The sequence below is a fragment of the Chaetodon auriga genome, chromosome 5 (assembly GCF_051107435.1).
Source record: "Chaetodon auriga isolate fChaAug3 chromosome 5, fChaAug3.hap1, whole genome shotgun sequence".
In the NCBI taxonomy this organism is placed as follows: domain Eukaryota; kingdom Metazoa; phylum Chordata; class Actinopteri; order Chaetodontiformes; family Chaetodontidae; genus Chaetodon; species Chaetodon auriga.
Genome location: NC_135078.1, coordinates 9,361,251 through 9,386,643, shown reverse-complemented (window position 1 = coordinate 9,386,643; position 25,393 = coordinate 9,361,251). Strand labels below are relative to the sequence as shown.

Below are 25,393 nucleotides of genomic sequence, written 5' to 3'. Positions count from 1 at the left end.
AATAAGCATCACAAATGTGATATTTCAACACCGATAAAATAGCAGATACACAAATAACCTTCTGCTGTTATAAGAAACATTCAGAGTATAAGAGCACTTTAATTTCATGTTCCACGACACGCCGCCTAAGTGCACAATTACATTGTGGCACATTTTTCTACGTTAAGTCTGACAGAAAAATGGAGCGCAGAAAACAAAGACAAAGATTCATGAAAAAAAAAAGGGCAGACAACAGATTGTCAGAGTGAATCAATGAGGAGTCAGGAAGAAGGTGGTGGGGCGGGAGAAGAGAGTCGTCCATCAGAGTCCACAGACTTCAGTGCATGTGAGGGGGGTGTCCTCCATCACGAATGTACCAGGGTCTGATTGAATGCCCTTTTTGGATGAACAGCTGGAGTGACGCCTGTAATCCACTGCACTATCCTGAAAAACACAACCCAAAAACCCTGAAACTCCTAAAACTTAACCATCGCTGACCTGTGTGTAAACTAACAGGCTGGAGGAGATGCTGATTGGACCTTATAACTGATTGCGATTTTGGTGGATTTCACACAGTGTGTTAATTTCTTGAGTCTGTCTGAATCTGTTGTTTGTTTGTTTGTTTTTTTCAAAAGGGCGGCTTAAACCACTGATTGTTGAAGCTAGTGTGTAAGCACTGTAAGCCGCACTTCCTCTAATGGCCACTAGATGCTGCCAAGACAACTTAGGTGGAATTGAAATCAATGGAAAAACCTCCATTTTTTCTCTCTAAATAAGTCAACATTTTAGAAAGTACTTATTCCCTTTCTTGCTGAGAGTTAGATGAGAAGATCGATACTGACTGTGTTAAGATTGGAGCTGGAGCCAGGAGGCTTTAGCTTTGCATAAAGCGTTGTAGCAGGGGTAAACAGCCAGCCTGGCTCTATCCCAAGTTCAAAAATATACCTACCAACATCTGGCTGTGGCTTCATACTGAACACAAAGATATGAGAGTGGTGCCAGTCTTTACCGTTACTCCAGGTATGAAAGTGAATAGGCATGCTTTCCAAATGTTGAACAATTCCTTTAAATACAGAATCAAGAAATTATTTTCATGAAGACATTAAGGTTTTAATATTTAAAGGATAATTCCATTTCAATACAATCTGGGTTTTCATATCTTAGGTGTGGCAATCATTCTGAATAAGGCTGTAATCACTGAAAACATCCATCACAGTTTACAGACTGCTGTCCTGATTCAACATAACTGCGTCCTGCACAATGAGGGATTATTATCAACATTTAGGGTGCTCATTTTTGGTTTTATGTCCAAAAATCTAGTTCAGCATTTGGCTTATTTACAAAACTGTCTGATCTTCTGTTCCTGTTTCTGGACCAACGAGACTTTCTTGTAATGATGTCCTCATCGTGACATTGTCAACCACAATGACAATCTTGGTGGTTGCTGCTTCTTTCTTCCATTGCTTAGAATTTGATTTATGGCCTCTGGTTACCTGAAAAAGATAGCAGCAAGAAGAACCCCAAACTCTCAGCTTCAAAATTTTTTACTTTTGTCACTTGTTTATTGCCAGTGTCAAACACAGCTAAAGTCAGTGTGTTCCAAGTGGAAAAATGGTTAGGTGTTTTATAACAGATTCAAAATAAGAGGAAAAGAAAGTAGAAGGAAAAGACCTGTTTTAAATTTTCAGCTTCTTTTACTACCAAAATCATGTGTAGCAAATCATTGCCAACTGTAAGCCTACAAAATCAATTAATAACTGAGCAGCGACTGCGGCAGCAGGAGACTGGCGTTGTTTGCCCTTCCGTGCACGAGTTACTATCTTAACTTGGCAGCTGACGCTTTGCCAGAGTGGATGTGCTGAGAGGTGTATTAGAAGTGATAATGAAGAACACACTTCCAGTTGAGAATGAGGCAATTAAAGTGGGGTGTAAACAGCGGAGGGAGTGTGACTTCCCTCCTGAGGGAATCCTCCAACATCTCTCACACCTGAGAGGTCTGTGGCGAACCCTGATGAGGATTCCTGATGACAGTTAGTGACAGGAGGATGTAACACAGTGGCACAATGCAGCAGGATGACAGCCAGGAGACCGAGAGCTGAGAATAGTCTATATTTAACATGGCTAACACCACAACTGCATATCCCAGCACACTTTTAGGTTTTATATTTTATAAAGGATGGGAACTTCAAAGAAGGCTACAGGGCTAAACACTGGACATTATATAGCTGTTTTCGCAGGCTGAGTAGTGCTCCTTGTGATGAGTAAGATGCATTTAATGTGTGAAATTAGTGGAGTGCCCCTTTAAAGAATTAAAACATAAATTCAATCAAGACTAAATTGATCTGCGAGTGACCTGGCAGTCTGAGGTTTTAAACTATGCACGGTCTTCGATGGAGTTTGCTCAGTTGGCCTGAATAAAAAAATGTCTGGCCCGTTACCTTGCACGGTCAGGTATGTCTGCTCTTTTTACTCAGGCAGTCCTTGGCCACAGTAGAGGGGTCCATAATTGATGACGTATCTGGTGATTTGGAAGATGTTGTAGCTGAAACTTGAATACTACTGCGTTATATTGTTTTTAAAATAAGATCAGTACATGTTTACAAATGCGAAGCGCGTATTATAAACCCCAAAATGGCACAAACTGCACATACACCAAGTTGAAAGGTGAGTTTGTCGTTTCTTGGCTCTAAATAAAGTAGCATGTTAGCTAGCCTCTAGTAGCCTGTTTAGGCAGACTCGAGCCGTAATTAGCCACTGGCTGCGAAACCGCTTTGAAAATTCTGTTATTTTAAGATTGACTGGGTTAAAGATAGTTTTATGTACATAGTAACACTTAACGTAAAATAGTTCATAGTACAGTTGGTTATTTGGGTATTGCCGGCTTAAAATAATGTGCTTGCTTGTTTGTCAACAAAATCACACCAGTAATTTGTAATACAATGCCCACCGCAGCCCTGCAGTGTAACATTACCTGTTAATATAACATTTGCTGTATCGGTCGGGAAAGACTGGGAATAAGATCGTTTGTAGAAATGTAAACTTCATTGATTAGTGTTATTTGGTGTACACAGTGCTTATTGAGGTAAACTTTGCATCCTGGGGCTTCTTTAAAAACTTTTGAGCTGTGTTCAAGGTGCATTTGTTAGGACACAATGTCGAAAATTGCCACATCACCGAACGGAGTTTGGTGTTAAATAAGATGAACTTAGGTAACGCAGGTAACATGAGATTACATGCAAGATAAATCGGCGGCTGCACTTTAACAGCGGCCCACTAATGTTAGCTGCCAGATATTAGCACGCCTAGTTTTTTTTAATAGAGATGATGTGGACATATTGAGATATTTAGAGAAAACTAACTTTCGCCTGATGTAAATTGTTGCTCTGTTCTTCACTTTTTTCCATCATCAAAGATACAGTTTCAGTAAGTGGGTCATTTGTGTACCTGCTCCACTGGACGTGGTCTGACATATTAGCTGGTACAAACTTACAAACCACAGCCATCGTGCCTGTATAATAAGACTTGTGAGGTAAGATGAAGCCTTAAATGGGTCTGACTTATTGTTCACAGCTTCAGGTCTGACTAAAGCACACTCCTCGGGCTCAGCCATGCCTCAGAAACTCCAGAAGAGCACCCAGCCTTCTCACTACATTGAGCTGGGAGGTTATCAGTATTGGCCCGTGCTGGTACCCCGAGGTATCAGACTGTACACCTACGAACAGATCCCACTGTTTCTGAGGGAGAACCCCTACATCACGGATGGATACAGAGCCTACCTGCCCTCCAGGCTGTGCATCAAAAGGTGAGAAGCAGAGGACAGAACAGGGGATCAGCAGGATTTCAGTATGTAAAACAGAGATATTCTGAATACAGAGTCAAATCCTAGTCCAGGCCTGCATGGCTACAGTGATGAACAGTCTTGTTGCGTGATCATGTTTGTGATTAGCTGTAGTTTATTATTACTTTATTATTTATCTTGACCGCTCTTCAGGGAGGCCGGGTGCAGAGTCAAATCCAGAGGTCACATCAGGGATTTTTTTAAAATTAGCTGTTGCATATTTCACACTACGGGCTTTATCGCATTTATATATATATATATGTTCTTTTTTTATTTAAATCAGCATTTTCGTCTTCTAAATCCTTGTAAATCCTCTGTGCAGCCTCTTCATTCTGTCCAATGAGACAGTGAATATCTGGAGCCATCTGTTGGGCTTCCTGCTCTTCTTCTTTGTCGGGGTGTACAACATGGCTTCAGTGCTGCCGGCCGTCGGTGCTTCCAGAGAGGACTACGTCATCTACTCCATCGGACTCTTCTGCTTCCAGGTACAGGACCAAGTTTCCCAGCTTACCTCAGCTGCGATAGTTGGTTGAAATGTCTGGTTAGGATGTCGTCCTACATCCTGACTAGTTGGTGGGTTGTTAAACCCATTAGTAGATTACTTAGCTGATATTACAGTGAGGCTGTGCTGTGGTTGAGACTAAAGCTGGCATGCATAAGGTTTTTTTTTTTAGTTAATGGAGTGTTGATAAATCCCTTTGTGTGGTGGACTATTTTAAAATGCAAGCGCTCAGTAATAGTGCCTCTCCTTCGGCAGCAGCACTCAAATGTTGATCATCTTGTCGGGTTTGTTCATTTGATCTGTTCATTTAGCGCTGCCTCTAAAGTAGTTGTCAACATAGAGAAAGAAACTGGGAGTGGCTGAGCCTGTGGTGTCACATTATGGTTTAGCTTTTCCCAGTGCTGTAGGATTCAACACAACTGCCACCTTTGATGTCATTAATACACAATATTTAATGCGTCTCACCTCTGGAAACTGTGTGGAAAGATACAGATTAAGGATTTAGATGTCAGTGTAAAGATGCCAGGTATAAATATAACTATAAATATAAATATAAATATAAATATTCATCTAATGACAAAGCATAACTCACACAAGGTCACTTTTTGGGAACAGATTCTATCAATTTGTTGCTCAATTAATAAAATGAATAAACATTAATTGCAAAATATACGTTTCTGTCATCTTTACGTGTCGTGAGCTTCACCTCGGCAGGACTCATCCTACATGATGTTTTTCATCCCAGGCTGCATTACACGGTTTCTCGTTGTGTTGAGCAGCGTGCTGATTTAAAACTAGCCAAATATCTTGGAAACTGAATATGTGGCAATTGCATGGTGTTACCTTAATCTGAGTGGCTACAGAAGGACATCAGACCTGATCCAAAATATTGGCAGTTATTGTCAACAAATACAAAAATAATCAGTCCAGCAGTTGGCTGGACTCGGCTTGACAACAAGAGTCTTCAAGTCCAATTGAAGAAAAAAAAAAAAGGAGTCTATTAAAAAAGGCAGAATTCTGAGATGAAATGGTGAGGACACCTCTTGTTAAATCATAAATATTTTTCTACTTGTTATCTTGGTGTGCGTATCACATCCTTTGCTGTGATAATGCCTGACTCTCCCCTTGCTGTTTCCTCTGGATCTTTCCATCTTCAGCTGTGTATGCTGTGTTCGGTTGGTTATCACCTGTTCTGTTGCCACCGCTCGGAGAAGACAAGCCGCCGCTGGATGGCGCTGGACTACGCCGGGGTATCCATCGGCATTTTGGGCTGCTACGTCCCCGGAGTCTTCTACACCTTCTACTGCAATAATGTAAGTTCATCTTCAGCCTGCTGGTCACTTCTCTGATCAGTTTCCAGTATCTGCATGCCAGTGTGGGGACTTTATGTATTATTTACCTGTTTGTTTGTTTTATTTGATAGACACAGGTCACATCACATCAGAACACACTTTATTAATGTCACGCAGGGAAAATAGAGGTTATTGGTAAAAACTGTTGCTGAAGCAGCAAATTCACAAACATTCAGGACATTTTAAAATTGTAGAGCTGTTGTTTAAGTTACTGCTGCATCCATCTCATCCATGCTTGTCGACATTGTTCTGTTGCTGTTTTGCATGGGTGTAGTTGAGTTTCCAGCAGGCTCTGCAGTAAGACGACATTGACTTTGTTGATCCCTCCCTCGAAGCTCTGACTGGTCAGTTCTGTCTCCAGCTGGAGAAACTGCTGCCAGTGAGCACAACACAGTGAGATGTGTACAGTGATTTAGATGTCTGGAATCAGACTGCTGCTCATACCGTGTTTCTGAGGCTTTGAGACACATTGTGCAGACTTCCTCTGTGGATGGAACTACATGCAGTGTGGCGAGAGAGCTTTGGAAACACAGAGTCAGTGGACGTTGTGATGAGAATTAAGTTTGTCAGACTGCTGTTTCCTGGATCAAGAATGAACTTTAAATGACAATTTTCTGATTTAGAGTTGTCTGATCAGAGAATATATTAACAAGATTGTGGATCTGACCAGATAATTTGGTGCCCAACAGTTTTTGATACAGAACAGACACATTTCACTTGGTACCAAAGAAGTGTTTGCTTCATTGGTAATCAGAGAATCAAGGCTCATTTTATCATTGCACTCGTGGCTCCTTCACGCACATTATAGGTAATGTAAAGATGCCTCTGTGAGCCTCACTGCACTTATCGCTGCTTTAACGTCTAACCGCAGTCCTCCCCGGAGACTTTCAGCTCAAATCCTCGGCCCGAGAAGCAGTAATTGAATAAAGCTGAAGTAGAGCCCACAGTCTGGCTCTGCTGATTGACTCATTGTTCCTGGTGAATAAGCAACACGACACCTTTGCTGCGCTCGCCGTTTGGAAAACAGCCTCTGATGACACAAGCCTGTTCAGTTCCTTATTCCAGCCGCCCACCACCATGTTATTTTTTTTCCTTTCCTTGTTGCTTCTCTTTTCATTTTCTGTGATTTATGTATTTATTTATTTTTTTTTACTCCTGAAGTATTTGGCTGTGCTCCTTACTGTTCGCTTTCCCCCGCATATTGGAAGCGCCGGGTTATTTTGCCCCCAGAACGCAGCTGAAATCTGCTCCAGCCCAAACCAGATGGCTGCGTTCACGGAGCGGTCCGTCACTCCTGTTCCCCACCATATGACGTTCGCAAGTCTGGGAGCTGTCTCAGCGAAGGGGCCCCCCGTCCTTGCCAAGACTAGGGCTCCGCTTCTGGGTGGCTCCACTCCGATGGCAAGCCAAGTCCCTAAAGAAAAACTGATTTTTATATTTAGCCATTCAAACTCTTGTCTCGTCAGAGTCTTTTAGATGCAGATTTGGAGGAGAGAACATGGTGTCTGTTAGGAGAAGAGCTTAAAAAAATTGGCTGGAGCCGAGCGGGGCCTTGTTCCTGGTGCAAATTTATTCACTGTGAAATTCAGCAGGACTCGTTACATGAGGACGTGTGACTGGACGGAGGCCTGCATCCACACAAACGGACAGAAGGGACCGAGACGAGGCTGTCCAGACTGCGCACAGTTACTTATAGAAGTTTAAGTCGCAGCGAGCGCCGTAGCTGCGATCAGTTGGAGACTGTTTTTAGCACATGTGTAGATCTTCGCTGTTTTATCGAGGAGGTTAGTTATATCATCGTATGCAAATGAAATGAAGCCATACATGGAATGATACAAATCAGACAACATTAGGTGTTAAGAAGAAAAGAAAGTGGGAGAAAGTGACAAACAAACAAACAAATCCTCAAGGGAAAGAAAGGAGTTTGTGGCCTCAGCAGTTATTTTTAGTCTTTATTCATCTTTCTTATTTTTTTCAATTAATCAAAGAGCAGAAAATGGTGAAAAACGCTCATTGCTAAAAACCACATGAATCATATAAATCACAAGACTTAAAATACAGATGATGGATGTCAACAGAGGGATTCTGTGCTGCATGTTCACTCACATATTAACACAGAACAGGGTCAGTAGTCCAGTTTGTAAAGTGTGTGTATATATTATGCTGTAATGAACATTTCAGTTGCCTTAAAATCATCCTGGTGATCCTTAATTTCCTCCTGCTGCCCTCTCTATGCTTTTAATGCATTAACTGTCTCACGCTGCTGAACGGCTCTGCGTTTATGCCTCCGTGCTGGTGACCGTCGTGGCCAGAGACATTCTGAGTTTGTCTTGTCCGTTTGTCCGTCTTATTCTTTTGAACGTGATGTCTCAGAAACGCCTTCAGGGAATTTCTTTAAATTTGGCAGAAACATCCACTTGGACTCAAACATGGACGGATTAGATGTTGGTGGTCAAATCACAGAGATTTGCCTTGAAATGTCCTGACTGCACAGGAACCGTGAGAAGCATGTGTGTGTGTGTGTTCCCTGTGAACAGGGAGGGAGTGATGTGCTTATATCTGCGTACACGGTGTGGTTTAACCTCTGACCTTCCTGTCTCTGCAGTACTGGCGGCAGGTGTACCTGGTGACGGTCCTGGCCATGATCCTAGCCGTCTTCTTTGCTCAGATCCACCCTCATTACCTCAGCAAGCAGTGGAAGCAGCTGCGCTCGCTCATCTTCTGCTCGGTGGCCGGATACGGCCTCATCCCCACCGTCCACTGGATCTGCATCACCGGAGGCTTCTCCTCAGAGCTCGTCCAGGTGAGCGCGCTCACAGTGGTGGCACAGTGACACAGTATTCATGATGCCGAGCTGTGTGAAGCTTTTAATGTGAAACCCAAGTTCATCTACAAGCTGAAATGATTTTTCATAGAGGAAAATATGCACTCGTTCAATAACCGTAATAATATGTGTGCAGTTTTCTTCTCAGATGTACCGACAGTCGGTCTCTGAAAGCAACTGTTGCTGATAATTCGACTCATGCCCCTCTTAGACAACATGCCCCTCTAATAACTGTCTGTTATTTATGCTCAAAATTCACACTGCAGAGGTAGAAGTTGATGTTTTGATAGTGTTTCGTTGCATCAGTTGATATTTTGTTGACCTGCTGAATTGTTGGTATTTTGTAGCTGCTGTTCCATTTTGTAAACACGTCGGTTAAATAAATCTTCTTCCCTGCAGGCCTTTGTTCCTCGCGTCCTGGGCATGTACTTCATCGCTGCATTGGCTCTCATTTTCTATGTTTCTAAAGTTCCTGAACGCTACTTCCCAGGTGAGACCACTTTTTCTTTTCCTCTGTCGTCCAGAGCAACTTCTCTCAGTCGCTGTTCTTCACTCGCAGTGTGGAACGACTTAGAGCTCTACAGCTAATCAGAAATGACCAATATTGTTATACTAAGCAGTGGAATGGTTGCAGTTTTATTTTTCAAGGGGAAGGTGTCAGACAGCTTTGAGTTTGATCAAAAGTTGATATGTTTTTATGTACAGTACAGACTATTATATTCAACATCGCTAATGATCTTTCAGTGACTCTGGTTTTATCTCTGTGCTGCTGCTGCTGCAGGTCAGCTGAACTACCTGGGCTCCAGTCACCAGGTGTGGCACCTGCTGCTGGTGCTGATGTTTTACTGGTGGCACCAGTCATCCTGCTTCATCATGGCGTACAGGCACAGCCAGCCCTGCCCCGACGCCCCCCCACACACCTAGGACACTGCTCTGCACGCTGGGATCCTTGATTCCGCTAAACTGTAAGTCCTTAGTCCCACAATAATCTAAATATATAATAGTTAGAGATCTTACATGACTGCAAAAAAAACATTTCAGAGAGAAAAATATGACAATTAGTAGATGAACGGTGATGTGTCCTGTCTCACTTTGTGTCCTACCACATGTTTATCAAACAGGAAGCAAAATCTTGTTCGAAATATTAAAGGTTTTAGCTTTGGAATCATTGTGCTGGGTCACATTGATCCTCACTGAATGAGGCCCCCAGTCGTTTTCTTACATGAGCTTCGTCTTGCAGTCTGAGTAATGATCATTGTATTCTTTCAGTGTCTCATTGTTTAAACCTGTTCTCTTGCTCTCTGTAGGTTAGCGACTGGCTGCAGCGTATTCCAGCATGCACAGATGGAAGGCAGGGAGACTCCATGGACAAGCCTTCAGTCCATCTCAGTGTCACCACAGATGGACACAGTCTCACCTGCAAGTGTCTTCAGTCCACCCGACCCGTGAGTCTCTGTGAAGGAGAGTCAGACCTGTGACCTCTAGGCTGCGAGGTGACACGTGTCAAGTGTATGTTAACGTAAAACGGGACCTCTTGGGTGATCGTATGTAGACAGTCACAGTGGCTGAAACTAATGTTTTTTTCAAAAACGAAACACGGAAACTCTGCAAACGACTATCTCCAGAATTTGGCTGCATTCAGATCTGCATAACGTTAAAAGATGCAGCTGCAAAAAAGACGACTCAAATCATCTCGTCTAGTCAAGTAGCATTTCCTTTTTTATAAAGAGATCACGTTTCTGTAAGTGCCTGTAAATGAAACATCATGTATTCAAGTTGTCTTTCTCCCCCAGGTTACAGCTGATTCACTTCTTTTTAAAGCTTTCTTAGCCAGCCATTGTTGAACATAGTTCCAGTTAATGATAACGCTCGTTCTTTGAAAAGTAGGTTAACTGCCTTCAGGCTTCCTCCAGTAAGTAATCAAGACTAATGACCTTAAAAGGGAAAATGGAATGTTTTAGATGTCTCTGCACGGTTCTTAAAGTATGCATGTTCAGTGTTGACACCTGCTGAGCACAATCATTTCTGCTTTTATTTCCAAACTATTAAAAGTTGTTTGTGGTTAAAATGTACTTGAAAACAAGCAAAAATGTCCCATTATCATTCAACACACTCCATGTTTAGATAGAAAAACCAAAGAGTCAGAGCCGCTGCTGTTTGAGCGAGGCTCAACATGTTCTGTTCACCAGTTTCCTGTTAGATCTGTGTGTCCTTTAGCATGTGCAGTGTTGCTGTTTCTGGCTGATACTGCTGAGTGACACAAGCAACAGGTCCCACGAGGGGGAAAGGTACTTATACTAAATACAAGTAGTGAAAAGTCTTGTGAACTCTAGATGTGTTCGTGTCTCATGCTACAGGACTGAGTGTTGCTGGGTTTGTTTTTTTTTTTTTCATGTTGTCTTGTGTTCAAACTTATTTCAGAGCTAAATTAAGTTTATTACTGTGCAGAATCCCTGATTACCTACTAGAGAAAGCCATTGTTATATTGTAACTCAGTATTATTTTCCAGCACTGACCAGTGAAAGTTGAGGCTTATGAAAATTGTGATTGGTGAATTTTTGGGTGTTGAGGAGCAGCTCGGCCTCTAGGGGCTGCTATTGAGACTTTCAGGCCTTCAACCGTGTCCCAATTCAAAACTTTTAACTTCTGATGTCCACACTGTTCAGTGATGCTGGCAGAGCTTTACTTAGCAGCTTGTACAAAAAGTACATTCATTTCTTGTCCACTAGAAGATGCATGCACGCAGCTGAACAGTAGAGAAAACAATGTTTCCCACAGAAGTCAGAGTGAGCAGACATTTCAGCTGCCTGCGTGGATCTGTGCTGTGGCTCTGCGGCACCCACACTGCAGAAACGAGGAATCTCAGTGTGTATTAACAGAACATGTTAGAAGGTGAGCAGCAATGGGCCATAAACAAACTATCTGAATTTCCTTAGATTACCACATCCTGTTTTATACTGTTCTCTCTTAACAGATTTAAGAAACCTGTCTGTTTCAAGTGTACCCATCAGCTTTGTTTTTAAGGATTCAAGCACTGATTTGACATTTTAAAAATCTGCATGTATTTAAGTTCAAATTCAATGTATTTTTTCTCTATACTGTGCAGCCCTGTTATCAACTGTAGATTCACATGAGTTTACCACTTTGCTTTTTCTCTCATTGTACAACAGAAAAGTTGCATTAGTTTTTGGGCGTTTTTTTTTTAATTTGTTTTTGGAAACAGCTTTTTCTGCCTCAACTGCAGAGAGTTATCCACTGTCTGTAAACTCAGTGTTTTTTTTGGTTTTTTTTTAATTAGATATAATAACCCACAGTACTTTTTCTCCAGCTCATTTAGGGTGATGTGCAATGGTAAAGGTCAGCTGTTGTTTTGTATTTTAATGTCTTCATTCCAAAATGCAGCACATCCAGGCTGGAAAGAAATCTTTAAAAATACAGATGCTTAAATTGTCTCAGATGTTTGCTTTGTAAGCAAGAGTCTTAACACTTAAAACATTAATGGATGTCCCATTAGCACTTGTTTGTCATCTCTGGATTACAGTAGCTGTCCAGTTCAATGGTTGCTGTCTCATTTTGGAATGAAAGGTTTTTTTTGCTCTAATATTTATTGTTTGTATGTTTTAAACCGATGTTCTCTGTTGTTAAGATTTCAGATTCTTTTTGTTGTTCGGTATTTAAATTATTCATTATGAGCCTGCTCTCTACTGTCTGTAATAGTTTGTCTAAAACATTTTCTCTTTGATAAGCTGAGAGACATCAACTGTGTGTCTAAGACTCGATTTGTAACAGTGGAAATTTTGTATCTTGACTTTTCATACCTGAGCAATCAAACCGTTGGACTTGACTTTAAATAAAATCAACCATGTTTAAAACTGCTTTGTTTGAAATTCCACTGAACAGCATCCACCTCGAGCTGCACTGAGATGATGATTCTTTTATTGCATCAAACAGCAGTATAGCATGATAAATACAAGATTTACCTTTGTGTGGAGAAAAAAAAAAAAGAAAGATGGAAAGTCATTTTATCTAACGGTTCCACTGGTGAAAACACAGTAACCTGCAGGTTTAATTCAGTGTACTAATGGTTGCGTAGGTGAATGCAGTGATTAAGGCTGTTGATGTAGAGAACGAGTTCATGGAAGAATGTAGCGCTGAATGATGCATTCATGAAGACAAATGACCTGATTTCATTGGCAGCTTCCTCTTTTGGCCTGGTTTTTCCCTTTATGAATACGTCAATTCACATTCAGCAGTGGAAAGACTTTGTTAATGTTATAATCTTGAAGATTTTCAGTTAAATGTCTGTCTGTTAACTCTAATGCAGAATGAGTTAACACAATGGCGGCTGAGCCTATTGTCCACTGAGGAAAGTCTTACAATATTCATATATTTGCAGTATTACTAACGGGGTGTCAATGGTGACATTCCCCAAAACAAATGCTGTATTAAGTTGCTGCTAATGCAAACATTTCCTTCTGCTGCAGCTTCACCTTTAAAGCATTTAACTGTCTAACACAAGCCGACTTTTATTATGAAGTAGTTACAGGAAATGCAAAGTGTTTGTCACTGACCGTTCTCATTCATCAAAATTGCATCTCCTAAACAAAACAACGGTCACTTTTGTCATTCTTTGACAGCGGATCAGGGAGTAGTGGAACAAGAAGGAGCAGCCACAGTGAGCTGTTCGATGAAGAGCTGCAGGCTGCACACCTCCAACTTCTCAGCAAGGCAACAAACTCCTCTCACTGCACCCTGTGTCTGTGGACTCATGCTGTGAGCAGCAGAAAACAGATCAAGGTAGCTCACAGAATGATGGAAAAAGGCCAATTACTCCTTGACTTTTCTTTTTATACGACAATAGTTTGTTCTGTTGCCCCTTGAATTCTGGAACTTGTAGTGTTAAACTGCACTTGCTGTTACCACCAGTAACTTCAGGTGTCACCAGATCACCCAGGAATGAAATCTTCAGGATTTAAATTTTAGACAATAACCGGTGTTATACCGCATTGTTATTGTCAACAAATACCATGAAAAGACCAAACACAAAGTGACTAAATCCCAGACACACTGTTGTGCTGCACCAAAGCAAACCAGTGGGGCATAGTCCATAACAAATGAACCTTTCCTCCTCATTCATTACTGCTTGATTGACTTCAGTGACATTTGCTTTCTTTCTTGAGTTAGATGAGAGGAACGATACCTGTGTCACATATATCCTTTCAACATGAAGCCATTAGCTTATCTTAGCATAAAGACTGGAGGCAGGTAGTAGGGAGCTAGCCTAGCTCGGTCCGACTGTGACAAAATCCATTAAATCTTGTTTGTTGTTGTGTTTCTTAGCTTTGTCTTGGCTGAGTGCCGTAACTCCCTGGATTCTTGTCATCGCCTTTAGGTTGCCAGGAAACCAGAGGGACACGAAGACGACACTGCTCCAGACACAGTCAGGCTAGCCATGTCCCCCCAGTTCCCGTCTTTATGTTAAGCTAAGCTACCGGTCTCCTGACTGTAGCTTTATAACTTTGCAGCTTCCTAGATATGTGAGTATCAATCTCTCAGCAACAAAGTGACCACATGTCTTCAGTAGGAACCAATGGGCTTGAGGCTGAGAGCCATCAACGGGGTCAAGAAGTCAGAAAGTAATGAGAGATTGGCTAACTGACACTCTTGGCTTTGGTTTTTTCATGGGATTTGTTGACAATAACAAAATGTATGGAACACTACCAGCCTTGTCCTTTGAATGAAGGTGCAGTTCCCACTTATTTTTAAACATGACATACTTGGAAAATGTTAATCCATCTAATGTCAGGAGCATGTTCATTGCTGAGAAAATAGCAGTACAGCTTGCGAGTTTCTGTAGGGGTCAAAGGTCTTAAAACTCAAACCTAGACTAGTGATCTAATGTGGCTTTATGTTTTATTTCGTATTTCTAACAGAATGTGTTGAGTTGTATCTTAATAAAAAGAAAGTTGACAGTACTTACACTGAAGTTTCCTGCTAGAAAAAAGGAAAACAGTTAAGAGCCTAAATTCAAACCTGCCCAATTAACAGGTCCAACTTTTTAAGGAAGTACAATAAAATTAGATCCCTTCTAGTATTCAATGTGTAACGCAACACAAATGACAGCCACACTTGGCTGCATAAAGACTACTGTGAAATAATGCATAGAGAACAGTCTAGTGAGGACAAAACAAAGTGGTTAAGGTCAACTCCCAAATGATTCCACCAACATGAAAGGCCAAAGCAGGCCGACTATGTCATGGTTTCCGAGGTACTGTGCAGCAAGGCAGAGCCCAGCTCAGATAAGGCTTTGTGGTGCTTAAAAACATATTGGTAGATCAGAAGGCAGGCCATAGAGCTTTTTGCAGCAAGTCAAGCAATCAAACATTAAGCTTATAATCACAGTACGATTTTCGAGTGGGTTTTCCATTTCTCCCGGTTCAAACGTCTTTAGAAGCGTTAAGATGCAGCATTAAAGGCTTCTCAGCAAACAGGTACAGCTGAAAGATACGTGGAAACATCACTCACACTCCACAGGATTTAGGTGTTATTGAAACTGAGAGATGTACTAAAATGTTCTTAAAAAAATGACGCATTAGGACATTGTTAGCTTGTTGTTTCATGATTGGTTGAAGATGTTCCCAAGCCAAAAGAAGCTCAGGGGTTATTTAACAGCAATTGGCAGAGTGGGTCGATGCATGGACAGTCACTGCTTCGAGGGAAAAGGTGCAGCTCCGAATGGGTCAAGCTCCAGCGGCTGTGAAGGCGGTGGCTGCTGCTGAGGTCCGCTGTGGATGACCATTTCTGTGAAGGGCACTGCCCCAAAATCATCCATGGTTCTGCTTTCTCCAAGAGCACCATGAAGAGAGCCCGTCCAGGACTTTCCATTGGCTGTGCCCATGTCGCTCTTGCTGTCAGTGAGTCCTTGATACTGGCCGTGCCGGCTGCCGTCCTGTGGGTGGAAAGGTTTGGCTCCAAAAGGGTCTAAAAGAGCCTCGTCTGCTGGCAGAGCTCCTTTGTCTTTTCCTTCAGCCATGGTGATATCAACGCTGATGTTCTCTTTAGAGTCAGAGGTGCTAAGGAACTCATTGCTGCTCTGTGAGTCTCTTCGGCCAACCTTCTTGTGTCTGCGGACTCTTTCGGGAGTGCGGTAAGTTGGCTTGTTGGTCTTGCGCCCTCCAGTTGGCGTACCATGGTGGCGTTTGCCATTGCTGCCGCCTGCTGTGGCCTCCTGCTTGGTTTTTCTCTGGCGTGATGACAGCTTTTGGAGGCTGCGCTGCTTCAGCCTCTGTTGCTGAGGGCTGGCTGACTCCTCAAAAGACCTCCGGAAGATATCTTCTGCACTTCTAGAGGTGGTGGGAGGTGGTTCGGTGGGGCCTGGCTGGAAGGGGGAGAAGCCAAAAATGTCAATGCCATCAGGGGAAATTGGCGGCGTTTGGCCAATGGGAACATCACTGCCACTCTTGCCTGGCTTGGAGAGGTTCCGGCTGAACGGTGCTTTGGTAAAAACATCAAACTCGTCGGCAGCTCTCTCCTCATGGCTGACTTGTCTGAAAGGTGCCTTGGCAAAGATGTCCAAGTTTTCTGGAGGCCTGACAGGCGAGGCTCCTCCGAGGAAAGGAACAGCACCAAAAACATCCACAGCATCCACAGCTGGAGCAGCTCTCGCTCCACTGGGCGACTCAGGAGGGGTGATCAGAGTCATGCCAGAATCCTCCTCAGGACGACTTCTGGTGGCAGCTGCTTTACTGGCCGGAGATTTCTTTGAGCGGCTCTTGACCCTGCTGGCTTCATAGTCTGAGTCGGAGCTGTGTTTATCTTCATCCTCCTCTCCCTCTTCTTCTGAGTCCATCAGCAGTGGCCTTTGTCCTATATTCTCTGGCTCAGTGTCTTCACCGTGCTCACTGTTCAGGCCTTCTTCCTCCTCCAGCTCTTCGTCCTCGCTGCTTTTTGGTGAAGGAGGGTCAGACTCAAAGTCGCTGTCCGACTCTTCACCTGGTCTGCTGTTGCTCTTTTTACCTGGTTTGTGTTCCTTGGCCGCCACTGGCTGCAGATCCTCTGCAGTGGTTGAGATGTGGGCAGAAACACTGACTTCCTCGTTGGTCTGCTCAGTCTTTGTCACATCGGTACCTGCAGACACAGAACACAAAGAGTTAAAGATGTTACCAGTGTTTCTTGTATTTTTAATAATCTCTTGAATGTGCATTTCAAGTTTTAACCTCAGATCCATCCAGATGTTTTTCAGTTTGATGTTATAAATAACAAGATGAGCGACAGAAGGACAATCTTGATGGCAAGTACAAGTTTTCATTTTCTAAAAACGTCTTGCGGCCCCATTCACCTCTGTAATATGTGGCATTACTGAAATCAGGATTACTTGGCTTACGTTAGGATTTGTATTTGCGGACTTCCAAACAGTTTGTCCAATATTGAAGCAGAAGGAGCAGTGAAGGAGAATTCACAAAACTCAATATGGTCTTAAAGCTGCTCTGATTTCTCTACTCTGACCCTGCAATAAGAAGAGCAGGCTTAGAGGCAGAAGAAATGAGACACCAAGCTTTTCAAGATCCACAAAGTTGCTTGAAATCTAAATCTCTTGGTGAAAGGATTTGAGCTGTCATTCACTTCCTTTCGACTTAAATAAAGCTTTGTTCTGCAATTACTCCTGCATTTCTATAAATTCTTATACAAATTTGGCATTTGCTGAAAACTCTGTGCCTTGTGTAAATGTATTTCCAAGAGATTTGCGTAATGACAACTCAGATATTAGCCTAATTAGCAAGTGGATAGTCTCCAATTATATTGAAAATAAATTGTGTAAATTGTGCCATACACAAAGAGCCAATTTATGTTCCCTATTAGTGGAAGCTCTACATTAGAAAGCAGAGAAAAGACCCCTGCTGTGAACACAAAAATGGAGACCTCTCAACGTTTTCAACCATCCAAACTGGCAGGACTTGATGACAGATTAGCCAAAAGCTTTGTTGTTGATAAATGAAACAAGGAAGCAAAAAAAAAAAGACAAAAAGTCTCTGAAATAAAACATATTAATGCAGGAAACACGAGGTGCTCTGCATCTGTTCGCTCCGCCTGACTGGTCCCAGATTACAACTCGCAATCATGTTCACCTCTCAGAGTGAGACAATCTCACACCATCTTTAATCACGAGAGAAGATGACAGACTGACACACAGATTTGTTTTGTCGATGTTCCTTTGGGTAAAAGCTGAAGGATTACACGCTGCGTCTGATCTCTTAAAGATACAAATAAGTGGTGAAAACATGCATGTGATTGTTCTCTTGTCTGATGGAAGATAAAATCTGTTAGAAATGTGCGACAGCAGGCGGGAGCTTAGAGAAGCCTCTTTCCTCACGCAACAACTACTGCGGAACGGAGATTGATTTGAAGCTGCAGATTTGATTAGATTGATTAGATTCAAGAGTGAGTGACTCTGAATCATAAAAACAAATGACTAATTTTACTACATAACAGTCCTGTTCACAGTACAATGTTAATAATAATAATAGCTGATTTGACTACAGGGAGGACAAAGCTCCCACTGAGGGTCAAAATCATGAATAACAATAGTAATGAATTAATCAGCAGAAAATGAATCAACAGATTTAGAAAACTGAATCAAGAAGCAAGTGCTAAACATCCTTTCAGCCTCTCAAGTGTTAAATTAACTATTTTGGTCTATTCTGTGTCATCCCACAATTGTAAAATTGATTCATTAAATGCCTCTGGAGGTGTTGGTCTGATAAAAACATAAATTTGAAGATGACTATTTAAGATCTTTGGGAACTTATTTGACTTTGTTGGGGGAATATTTTATAGATTCAATGATAAATCATTCAGGAAAACAATCATTAGTTGAGCTCTTAATTACATGCCATTGTGGCTGTAATGCATCAACATGAAATCAAATAAATGCATAATAAACAACAAATGTCCTCATCACACCCACACTGAATGAAAAATCCACTGCTGTCTGAGAGAACTGCTCGTTTCCCCACATCAGTTTCTACAACAAATCTAATTCATATGGTTTTATTCTAAAACATACTGCGGGAAATGAATCAACTTTTCAGCTGAGGTTGATTTGTTTTTACTTTGACACAGAGGAGGATCTGTGTTCCAGAGAGGAATGAAGGGTCAAACAGTCAAAAGATGACTTGCAACAATGTGCATGACACCAGTGTGAAATCAGTGTGATGAAGATGCCGTATGTGTGAAGTGGTTGAGACAGCTTATTATTCTAGATGTCTGTAAACTGAATTGCTGTCTGTTCAGGCTTGAATAAGAGGATTAGATGGATTAAAAAAATGAATGAATTATCAGCCTGTTGGGGGTCACATCACCGCGGAGGATTCATACTTTTACAGAAGGTTTGGCAAAGGAGAGAAATACTTCACTACCACGTCACTCTACAGTACATCATTACATGGACGACAGAGGATTTATTTTCGAGCAGACTGTTTACTGCAGTTAACAAGCTCCTTTGTTTATTTGATCAATTAACATGATTGTCATGATTGACAGTATTAATATGAGGTGTACTCACTTTGAGCATTTTGTGTCTTCCAGTTACAGTTACTTCTTTACACTCTTAAAGACAGTCTGATGTTTCTACTTGAACGAGCCATCTGTAACTGATCATGTGTTACAAATAATGCACAAATGAAATAACACAAGCAAACAATCAGTGTTCAATTCGAGATAAACATGAGGAACTTCAGGTCATCCAAATGAGGTCATGAAACCTCTAAGTGGGTCCTTGTTATAAAGTATTTGAAGGGAAAAACGGTCAAATAAAGCCAAGGGAAAATGTTCAAACTTAGATTTACCACACTGAACTGGTTTATCGCCATCACAGCTTTAACGTGAACGAAGCAGTTTTAATGTTTCCCGCCCGTCTGTCTGTGCGGGACCATCACCTTCCCTACAGCACATGAAAATCTGTTTCATTTTGTGAGTTGTAACTGGACAGAGAGCTCAAAACAAAGACAGCCATGTTAACAACAGGAACATCTTGCACGTGGTGTAGTGGTGGAGAGACTCTTAACTTTCCAATACTTTAAAGAGCTATAAAAAAGGAACCAAAGTGAGTATTGATTTTGAATGTTTTTTATTTATCAGTAACATTCTATAAAGAAATACATTCACACTCACAGTATGATACAGGACCTTTTACATAGTCTGTTGCAAAAAACAAGATATGTATAAGACAATTTTTTGATCTATAGGTTTGATTCTTTCTGCAGGAGCGGTACCAGGAGCTGCTGATATCGAGTGTTACTAAAACGGTGGCATTTTCCAACACTTCTAATGAGAATGACTTCAAATAAAAAGTTCCCAAAGTTTTAGAGATCTGTTCTGTGGCTGCTAGCAGGACGTAAAGCTGACAAAAAATACTAAGAAAGGGGGAAATCAAACCCCGAGACAGAGAGGCAAAAACACAAAAACTTGCAAATGTAAACAATAGATAACAACATATTCAAGGTCTATGTTTGCTAGTTTATCCCAAAAGTCCTGGGATGATATCTCACACTTTAAAAAAGAAAATAAAGTGCAGTTAATGGCTCTTGTCATCCCTTTCACTTTTCTTTTTGGCTTTGATGGTTCACCTTTTCAAACTATAGATCCATCCACCAATACACATGAACAAGATGTTTCTGAGTATGGCTGTCTTACTGAATGAAAAATGAAACGAAACAAAGCAAATAAAATAAGAAACTGAACTGAAATGAAGCACGCTTTTTTCCACAAAGGCCCAATAAAAGCAGGCGGTGAGATGAGCGGAGACATGACGTGGAACAGAGCAATCAAAGCAACATTAACTGTGCTCCAAACTTACCTTCAGCTAAACATATGAATTACACTTTACCAGTTAATATATTTGTACAAAACTGTGTATGATTCATGTTTGCATGGATGACTGAGATGGGACTCTTTCTCACTTGCTGCTCTAAGGCGGAATAACAGCAGCACAGTGAGGATTAACAAACATACAGCCCTTTAGGATTGTATGGATATGTTTAAAAAAAGTTCATTTTGACAGAAATCATCAGCACACTCTCATCAAGCATTCCTTTCAGCACAATTTACATTTACACTACTGAATGTGCCATCAGCCAGCTGTGTTCAACAAAGAAAACAACACAGTTTAGAGTACCAAGTTGTATCAGTCTCATGACGCGTATCTACATTATGTGGGAATAACAGGGCAGGGGAACTTGCTCAGCAGCCTCCAGTGTTTTACCAGCTAACACACTTTCTGATAAGATGTCTCTGGCTGTTAGCTGGTGTCCTGAAAGGCTTGAGAGTTACACTCACAGATACATTTCATTTACCTGCCAGCTGGTTTTCATGTATTTCCTGTGATTGAAACTTTGGACATGGAGGAAAACAAGTTCAATTTCACTAAACAATATTTATTCTTCAGTGAAATGTCATCTGAGACAAAAATGGAATTCTTCTGTAATCACTTTTGGGGAAAAAACAATCTCTGTCAGCATTGTTGGTCAGGTAAATAAAAATGCCACACAAAGGCACTTTGTATCTAGAAATGGAAACCAAAGGAGTTCCACGAGAAAAGAAGCCATTACAATTCTAAACACGGGTGATGTTTAATAACTGAAATAAAGAGAGGCGTTCAATCAAAATGTGCAGTCACACCGCCAGCAACTTGACTGCCATTATCCTGGCTTGCATGGTAGCTGGCCGACACAAGACCACAATAGAAAAGAGAGTTTGTTTAAAATCATTGAGTCTGCATAAAATGAGACAGTGCTGTAAAATGTAGAACCAATTGCAGATAATGTGCAATTCTCACCGGACGGCGGTCAGAGGCAGAGCTGCTCTGGATTGGTTGAGTTAACCGTTGGTGGGTGGAGCCTGAAAAACGTTTTCTGTCTCAGTCATGGTGCTACGATGTAAACGGGACAACGTGTGAGAGAAAAGTTTTCGGCTTGCATCAGCCAGTGTATTCTGTGCCACTTCATGTCGCATCCTGATTGGTTGGTATGTAGATGTGGGTCACAGCAGCAGTCACAAGAATTTCGTCCTAAATTTTTAACAATCATAAAATTGACGCAGGCTTTCTTTGGTCACCAAAGCGCTCTAATTAGAGGATTTGTCCCGCATCGTGGTTTCATACCAAAGATTTCGCAAAGTTACTCTCATAATTATCTACTTTTATTAAGGAAAAGTCCAAAAACGGACATTGTGTAGGACCACTTCATAGACAGAAGCACAGTAAAAAGGTGAAATGGCTTGAGAGGATGGACTTTAAATAGAGAAATTAAAGCAGCTCCGCCTCTGAGACACCTGGACCACAAACACTGACAGCTGATCAAACACGGCTGTTGTAGCTCACCCAAAAGGACACGGGGATACTACGACAGAAAATAAAAGCCAAGCGATTTATGGTCATGAGAAGGTGGTTTTAAAGTTGCCAGCGGTGTGTTAGCACATGAATATTTAACATCTGGAACCTAAATAAACCAACTGACACACTGATGCTAAAAACACAGGAAGCTAAAAGGCTGATCAAAAATTAGTTGCAAATTTTTTCATGCCAGCCTGTTTGAACGACACCCAGTCCCAGCACAGTGGGTTTGACCTCTCTGGGTTCTAAATTCAGTACAAAAGTCCCTTCAACCTGTTTGGTTTCTCTTTTCTTTTTTTGGTTTTTCGTGTGATCCAATTTGAACTCGAATAGAATTTTATATCCATTAAGTGACAAGTGAAGACAGTAAAATATTTCCACACCTACATTCAAGTGCTTAGAGGGTTATATTGCATCATTTTCTTGTCTTATTCTACTCTAAACTGTAGCCACTGGACTTGCATTAAGCCTGCATGTTTAAAGACACAAGAGATGAGCTTACTGTAGAAAAAAAAAAAGTCTACTCTCACTCTCCTCTAGAAAATCTCTATGTGTTGTAGCGTTGATACTGTTCATCTTTAAATATAGTCTATGAGTTACAAACAGCATTTCTAAATTGCCTATCAAAACGTAACCAATTCACATTTAGGAGCAGGAAGAGGACAGAGGCACAGAAGCTTATTGCTGCCACTGATGTCATGTATGTAGGAATACTGCACTTTGATATTCACATTGTTATACAAAGGCTATGATCCGTGTCGGGGTTGAACCACATGCAGACTGACTGGTTAACTAAGCCAAATGACAACTAATTATCAGGTTATATTTGAGTGGATGTTAACATCGGCCTCCACAGTAAAGTGCACAGTCCACACGAGAACATTTGAGGCTTCGTCACAGCTATAACAAAACAAAAAAAAAAAAACATTTTGCAATTAGTGAGGAATCTTTGCATTGCAGTTTCAATGGCCGAAGAGGGTCGATGGTGTTAATGTAAACAAATGGCAAAGAGCCACAACTTTGGAAGTTCAAGTGTTGTCTTTTCTCCCCCCAACTGGAGTTTGTTAGTACCAGGGCTGAGCAATGTTTGGCTTAAGTTGGTATTTGACACACACTGTATGCAACATCGTGATATGAGAGCTGAATTAGGATGAAGGACTTATAATGTCCTGAACAAGCCTGAAGAGGATGGGTTTGACACCCGGATCATTAGCGCACCAGATATCAGAGTTTGGAGGAATCATCTGACAGTCATGTCATGGGTCTGAGTCATTTCAGTTTGATGTATGCTCATTTGCTCAAGACTAACTGCAAATTTATCACAAGCCTTTTTGTACAGCTTGGAGCTGAAATAAGCTTCAATATACGTTGAAAGAGCATGAAAAATCATTACTGGCAGGGGTGGATCGGGCATGTAACATCAGATTCCAAAAGCAACATCCACTAATTAATGAACCCAAAATACAATGAAAGAGGCCAACAGTCTGACACACAGTCAGCTATCTTTAAGACACTGCTGTGTTAAACACTGGCTGAACACTGAGGAGCAGTGCAGCTGGATTGTATTAATGTTTGCTGCACACGGAGCTCCAATATTACAAGTCAAAATTGAACAGCAGGAAGAAGCCACGAGGAGTCGACAACAGCGTGCTTGTGATTCATGACATTTGTTCAAAGCCGTAGCTTTTCGTTAGATGACCTGTCCATGTATGATCTTTTCAACAAGTAACGGACGGCTACATTTATGGTGTATATCACTGTGACATTTTGACATCGCTCAGCCCTTATTAGTACCAACCATGTGTCATGTTCTTTATGCTGGCAAGTTGTCACTTAAGCTTTGTTGTCTTCATATTGCTTTGAGTGCCGATGTAACTACAGCAACTTGATCCAGCTGTGTTCCTTGTTGGACACAGTGAGTTGGAAGTTTTTGCTCTTTTTTATGCACGAAATAAATTGTAATTTTACACTAAATACCTCTTCTTTAGCCCACATAGTGAGACGCCTATGCGTTAGTACCTTGCTCTAGCCATTTTGATCGAGGCGGGGAATGTAACCCCAAACCCTGGCAGGGTCGTGCAGTGAGCTGTAGAGGACACTCAGACACTTCTTCCAGCTGACCTGCATAAACGTTTGTTACAGCAGGACAGTTAGGAAGCCCTGTCAAAGCCAGAGTTGACTGCAGTGAATTCAGAAAGTGCTTATACCACTTCACCGATGCACCTGCTATTCCTGCTTTTCTTCCTAATTTAGTCGCAGAAGTACAGGAAGCTCAGCTCACCATTTCATAATATTTTATACTGACAACAGAAGCACAACTAATCTGCCGACTGACACTGGGAAATGCAACAGAAATCTGACTGATCATTGGTTTCTAATGGCCCACCGTGGGGTCTGTGTGGCAAAGGAGCTCCTGACAGGAAGCCAGGTGGGAACAGAATATTTGGGATGGGGAGGGGGGAGGCGGGGGGAAGGGGGGGGCAGGTGGCTCCACAGTGTTGGGTCCTCACGGTAGAGACTCCTCTAAGACTTGCCTGCGCTGGCCACAAAAGGGACTGATCCGAACAGGTCCTCTGATGGGAGGGGCTTGGCAGTGGAGGCAGCAGGCTGCAGTCGGTCTGTTTCCACACTGGCTGTTCTCTCCACTGGCTTCTCTGTATGTAGGAGGTCACAGAGGGGAGATACTTAGATCATCTAGATCATGACACTGAGGCAAGGTTCTTTTACCCACACGCACCTCTGAACACATACACACAAAGTAAATATGGAATTAAGGAATGGTTTATTTTCTACTTAAGACAACTGGAGATGTTAACAAAATATGCTGTATCCTGTTGTGATCGCCACAGGAGAAACTTCGTCAAATGCCTCGTTCTATTGATTTGTATAAACTCGAACACAGTTATGACAATGTATACTGAACTAAAAATCATTCAGAGGCAACATAGTAATAGAAAATCATGGGATATACGTGCCAAAATTTCTTTCTTTTCAGAAAATGCATTATTAGCCATTCATAAGAAAATAGGAAAAACGCCAAAAACAAATTCCCCAAGGTGCATTGTCCAGAAATGTTTAAAAAATCTAAATGTGCATTAATACAAATAATTTCCATTAAATTTCACCGAAATCTTCTGAGATATAGAAAGGGTCACTTGCTTGCTCTGAGCATGTCAAACTCCCGGTCGATCAGCTCCTCTTCTGTCAACTTGGAGAAGTTGTCCTCTCCGAAAGGGTTCCAGCCAGACATATCCGGGGGGTTACTGACTGTGCTGTTGCAGCTCTGAGAAGGTGGCGTGATTCCATCTGAAGCAAGCAGGGGGTTTCTACTGTGGAGACAGTACAACAGTGATAACCTGTTAAGGACTGGATTCACCTCTGGCACACATCTCCGTTATTACGGTGACAGGTCAGTAAGGCTGTAACAGAATATCTAAAACCAAAATCCTAAAGTTCAGGGGAGAGCTGGGCTCTACTGAAGACTCCTGAGGCTGACACACATGCTCACAAA

General features: G+C 41.7%; 2 protein-coding genes across 3 annotated transcripts in view; one reads left to right on the top strand and one right to left on the bottom strand.

Moving 5' to 3' along the window:
- Positions 1-2,469: 2,469 nt before the first annotated feature.
- Positions 2,470-12,367, top strand: paqr3a (progestin and adipoQ receptor family member IIIa). Its single transcript, XM_076731637.1, has 8 exons — positions 2,470-2,643; positions 3,550-3,781; positions 4,140-4,302; positions 5,477-5,632; positions 8,277-8,474; positions 8,895-8,985; positions 9,277-9,460; positions 9,803-12,367. Exons 1-7 carry the CDS (start codon positions 2,583-2,585, stop codon positions 9,417-9,419), a joined length of 1,044 nt encoding a protein of 347 aa, XP_076587752.1. The 5' UTR covers positions 2,470-2,582; the 3' UTR covers positions 9,420-9,460; positions 9,803-12,367.
- Positions 12,368-12,416: 49 nt separating this feature from the next.
- bmp2k (BMP2 inducible kinase) overlaps positions 12,417-25,393 on the bottom strand; it is a 47,291-nt gene continuing 34,314 nt past the window's right edge. Inside the window, exons 14-16 of one of the 2 annotated variants that reach the window (XM_076731634.1) lie at positions 25,042-25,211; positions 24,417-24,536; positions 12,417-16,622 (exon numbers count right to left, since the gene is read on the bottom strand). In XM_076731634.1, coding sequence (XP_076587749.1) covers positions 15,199-16,622; positions 24,417-24,536; positions 25,042-25,211 — 1,714 coding nt within the window. In that variant the 3' untranslated portion in view covers positions 12,417-15,198. The remainder of the gene's footprint in view (positions 16,623-24,416; positions 24,537-25,041; positions 25,212-25,393) is intronic. The other variant, XM_076731635.1, reaches the window with a different exon arrangement.

Bases quoted from the DNA above. Each gene is read 5' to 3' on its own strand.
- paqr3a (XM_076731637.1), top strand. From the start codon at position 2,583: ATGCGAAGCGCGTATTATAAACCCCAAAATGGCACAAACTGCACATAC. The intron at 5,633-8,276 runs GTAAGTTCATCT...CTGTCTCTGCAG, and splicing joins ACACCTTCTACTGCAATAAT to TACTGGCGGCAGGTGTACCT. The intron at 8,475-8,894 runs GTGAGCGCGCTC...TCTTCCCTGCAG, and splicing joins TCTCCTCAGAGCTCGTCCAG to GCCTTTGTTCCTCGCGTCCT.